Genomic DNA, 4,590 nt, shown 5'->3' with positions numbered 1-4,590 from the left:
GTGGAGTAGTAGTGGGACCAGTGTTCCTTTCAACTTCAAGCCCCATGTGTAATGTGTTGTTCTACCAAAAAAAGCCCCATGTGTTCTGCTGCGCCCAAGTCGGGTTGCTACTACTAATTGTGTTTCCTTTTCCAAGTGTTTTTTGTGACCCATCATTCAGTTCGCCGTATACATCACGGTCAAATTCTTAAATTACCCTTGACATAGCAAAAGCAAAGATGATCATCCAACAAAAAAATAAAATCAGAATTTAGTTGGGAGAATGACAGTTCAGTCTAAGGTCAGAATTTGTAGGCCTATAATACTATTTGGGATGTGGGATGGGTGTCATTCTGCTCTTTTGGAATTGATGTGCGGCCTGTGGTGTATAGTGTACGGTTTTTGACATTTTGAATATTTATAATTCTACAGTGGAAATCAAAAATTTGTATTGGACGTATCCGTATTTATGATGAAGCTTTTTTCTTGTTTTTTATTAACTTTGATAATATATAATATATAGTCCGGCCCGGTTACGTATTCGACCTTCATTTCCAGCTTCACTCATGTTTTTCCGGTGAGTATGATTAATTTGACGATAATTAGAATTGGAGTAGTTCAGATCTCATCAGTCAACATCCAACTGCAAGAGCATGTGCCTGAATCACACCATGACGGGATCTGCTGCTCCTCACAAATGAGCGCCTCACACAGGCACATCCACCATGAATTGGGAACATCTCCCGTGAATGATAACCTTCCCGGTGCATGCATGCTAGGATGTGCGTGTGAGGCGCCAGGTCTCAATCACACCACCCTCCCTTAGTCCCATGAGCTGTTTGCTTCTGTTTTTGTCTTTTGCCTTGATGTTTCAACCAAAGAAAACCATTTTCTTCAGTCATGATCTGTTGCTCTTCCTCTAAATTTCTTTCTATGTGCATAATAGCCCACACATCTTCTTCACTTTGCCGCGCCGATAACCCCAAATCTCAACTTCCAACGTTTTTCTAATTTAAATGGCGATGCATCTTGGGTGTCTCTGGCTTTTTATTTTCTTCTTGTGGAACCCGGTTTTCTCCCAGTTCGATGAGATCTTCTATGGTGGATTCGGTGGAGTTGGCACCAACATAAGCTTGAACGGAGTTGCTCGGATCCAGAACGGCGGGATTCTTCAATTAACCAACCAGACCAGCCGTTTAGTGGGTCACGCCTTCTACCCGTCTCCTCTCCGATTCAAAAACTCCACCGACGGCACAGCTTTCTCTTTCTCTACTTCTTTCGCATTTGCCATCGTTCCCGAGTATCCAAAGCTTGGTGGGCATGGCCTCGCTTTCACAATTGCTCCGACGAAAGAGCTCAAAGGAGCACTTCCGAGCCAGTATCTCGGCCTGCTCAATGCTAGTGACGTCGGAAACTTCTCCAACCATGTTTTCGCTGTGGAATTCGACACAGTTCAAGACTTTGAGTTTGAGGACGTCAACGACAATCATATTGGGATCGACATCAATGACTTGAGGTCAAATGCCTCTATTACCGCCGCTTATTACACCAATATCTCAACAAAGGAAAACCTTAATCTCAAAAATGGCAAGACGATTCAGGCGTGGATAGATTATGATTCGGTGAATCATCTTCTCAATGTAACGCTTTCGCCTTCTTCTTCTTCAAAACCCAGTAGCCCAATACTCTCTTCCAATTTGGATCTATCCCCTATCCTCCGCGACACCATGTTTGTGGGCTTCTCCGCCTCCACGGGTCTGCTAGCCAGTTCCCATTACGTCTTCGGATGGAGCTTTAAGATGAACGGAGCTGCTCCATCCCTCGACCTCTCTTCCCTTCCTTCGCTCCCCGGTCCAAAAAAGAAAAACACGGCCATGACGATAGGCGTGTCCGTCTCAGCAACTCTTGTCATGATTGCAGCAATCTCCATTGCAGTGTATCTCATCTGGAAGATCAGGAACGCAGACGTAATCGAGGAATGGGAATTCTCTGTAGGCCCACATCGGTTCTCCTACAAGGAACTCAAGCTCGCAACCAAGGGTTTTAGGGACAAGGAACTGCTTGGGTTTGGTGGTTTCGGTAAAGTTTACAAGGGAATATTACCAAATTCGAAAACCCAAGTCGCAGTTAAACGAATCTCGAATGAATCAAGACAAGGATTACGGGAATTCGTCTCTGAGATCTCGAGCATCGGTCGTCTTCGACACAAAAACCTCGTCCAATTACAAGGATGGTGTCGCAGACGAGGGGATCTCCTCCTCGTCTACGACTTCATGCCCAATGGGAGCTTGGATAGATTCCTCTTCGACAGACCCAAATCGATTCTCAGCTGGGAGCAGAGATTCAAGGTCCTCAAAGGCGTAGCTTCGGGTTTGTTGTACTTGCACGAAGAATGGGAACAGGTGGTAATTCATAGAGATGTTAAAGCGAGCAACGTGTTGTTGGATGGCGAATTAAATGGTCGACTTGGAGATTTCGGACTCGCTAGGCTGCACGAACATGGATCAAACCCAACCACGACACGGGTGGTGGGCACACTGGGATACCTAGCGCCGGAGCTAACCCGTACAGGGAAGGCCACGACGAACTCCGACGTTTTTGCTTTCGGTGCTGTGTTGTTGGAAGTAACGTGCGGGCGGAAACCCATTGAGCCGAAAGCATTGCCGGAAGAGCTGATATTAGTGGACTGGGTATGGGAAAAATGGAGGGATGGGTCCATCTTTGATGCGGTGGACCGCAGGTTGAAAGGGGAGTATGATGAGGCGGAGGTGGTGATGGTGCTCAAATTGGGTCTAATGTGTTCAAACTTTGCCCCCGCCGCGCGTCCGACCATGAGACAGGTGGTCAGGTACTTGGAAGGGGAAGTCAAGTTGCCGGAAGAGTTGAGCAAGCCAGGGGAAAACCAAGCGGAGAAGAACGAAGTGGGGTTTGATGATTTTATTCATTCTTACCCATCTTCGTCTGAGAAGGTGAGTTCGTAGTCTTTAATGGGAGCTGGAGATAAGCGGAAATTCCACCCTCGACGCCACCTCCATCTCTTCTTTCTGGCAGAGATTGTTTCGATAATGAGTGAGATCATTTTATCAATTTATTTATTTTGGTTGTTTGCTTTTTTTTTTTTTTGAGTAATCTCTTGCGGCATTATATCTTTTTTTTTTTTGTGTGTGTGTTTGATTCTAAATGAGTTAACTAACGGTATGTAAATCAAAAGGCTGAAACATGGATGATTTTGGTTGTTATTGTTGATTTCTTTATTGTTCATTTGTTGATTGAAGTTGTTTTAAAAGATTAACTTCTTCCTTTTTCAATTGAATTTGTGTGAGAAATTGGAATTGAAGCCGGCGGAAATTGTTTTCAAGAGGGAGATTATTTTAATATAAAACCAAACTCTGAGTAGTGAAAATGAAAACAGATTTGAGCGTTTGGTTTGAGATATTGGTAATTGCTGTTCATGAACACAAAGACTAAAAATGGTCTTTCACACTTAATCTTATAGTGGACTTCACCATTAATATCAGAACAGTCAAAGAAGACGGAGTTATCACTGAGTAAAAGTGGGTACAAATCTCTGATGCATGACCAACAATTCAACATAAAGAAACAAAAACAACACTCTCTATCTGTATTAGATCTATGGAGTTTAAAACAAATGGAAAGCAAAAAACGACAACACCACTGATGACTCAACACTCAACAGAGGCGCAGTAAAGTGGGGCTGTTTTCGATCATTAGATACTATTTTTTTTTTTTTGTAAGTAAAACAAAGAACAAAACTCTTTTTATGGTAAGTAAAACAAAGAACTAAACTATCGAACCCGGGTCATCCAGCCAAAGGGCCCTAACAAGCCATGGGGCCCGGCTTCACAACTCCATGCAATCAAGCATCATTAAAAGATAGTAACTTTTTGCTACACAATGAGCTTAATCTAAGCCCAAATAACATAATTTTTGTAAGGGAACAAACACTGTATACAAGACTGATGGATTTTTAGCCGTGTTTTCTGTTGGTTTGGGTGGAAACTGAAAAGTGGCATAAAACTGAGAGGCTGCTCTTGGTTTCTCAGGAAATTATTGAAAAAGGAAAAGCTATAGAGCTTTTTTCATTTTTCCTTTTTTTTTAATAATTTTTCATAAACAAAATGCAGCGTAAGAAAATTAGCCCTGAATTTTCGCTTCCACCCATAATTAAAATATAGCTTCATGGTTGGAGAAATTCTTCCCCAAAAAAAAATAATAAATAAAATTCATATCCTCCAATTGTCAACTTGAAAGTAGTACATGAATACTACAATTTCTTTCAAGAAAATTGCTATTATATAAACAATATTATGGATATTGATAGCTTAAAGCATAAAAACTGCATTGTGTTTATTATAATTTTATATGAAATATATCCTTTTATTTATTTTACTCCACTGGTGTGAATTTACCTTGTACTGCCAGCCCAGATAAAAGAGGCGAGTCGCATTAGTTTGGCTGCTAGCAATTAAAACTTTTGACAAACTCTAGCGAATTCCATATAGTTGGAATAATGACGATAATATGTTTCTATATAAATAATATAGAAAATTTTCCTCCCAAAACTGAATGTATATTTTCTTGAACAATTCT

The 4,590-nt window shown here is 41.5% G+C and overlaps 1 protein-coding gene across 1 annotated transcript; it reads left to right on the top strand.

Moving 5' to 3' along the window:
* The first annotated feature begins 510 nt into the window (after nt 1–510).
* LOC104597126 (L-type lectin-domain containing receptor kinase S.4-like) lies at nt 511–3,223 on the top strand. Its single transcript, XM_010258535.3, has one exon. The coding sequence runs from the start codon at nt 996–998 to the stop codon at nt 2,958–2,960; it is 1,965 nt and encodes a 654-aa protein (XP_010256837.2). The 5' UTR covers nt 511–995; the 3' UTR covers nt 2,961–3,223.
* The last annotated feature ends 1,367 nt before the right edge of the window (nt 3,224–4,590 follow it).

Source organism: Nelumbo nucifera, chromosome 2 (assembly GCF_055504915.1).
Source record: "Nelumbo nucifera cultivar China Antique chromosome 2, China Antique-T2T, whole genome shotgun sequence".
Classification (NCBI taxonomy): Eukaryota; Viridiplantae; Streptophyta; class Magnoliopsida; order Proteales; family Nelumbonaceae; genus Nelumbo; species Nelumbo nucifera.
Note: the sequence above shows the minus strand (reverse complement) of the source record. Positions and strands in the feature narration are given on the sequence as shown.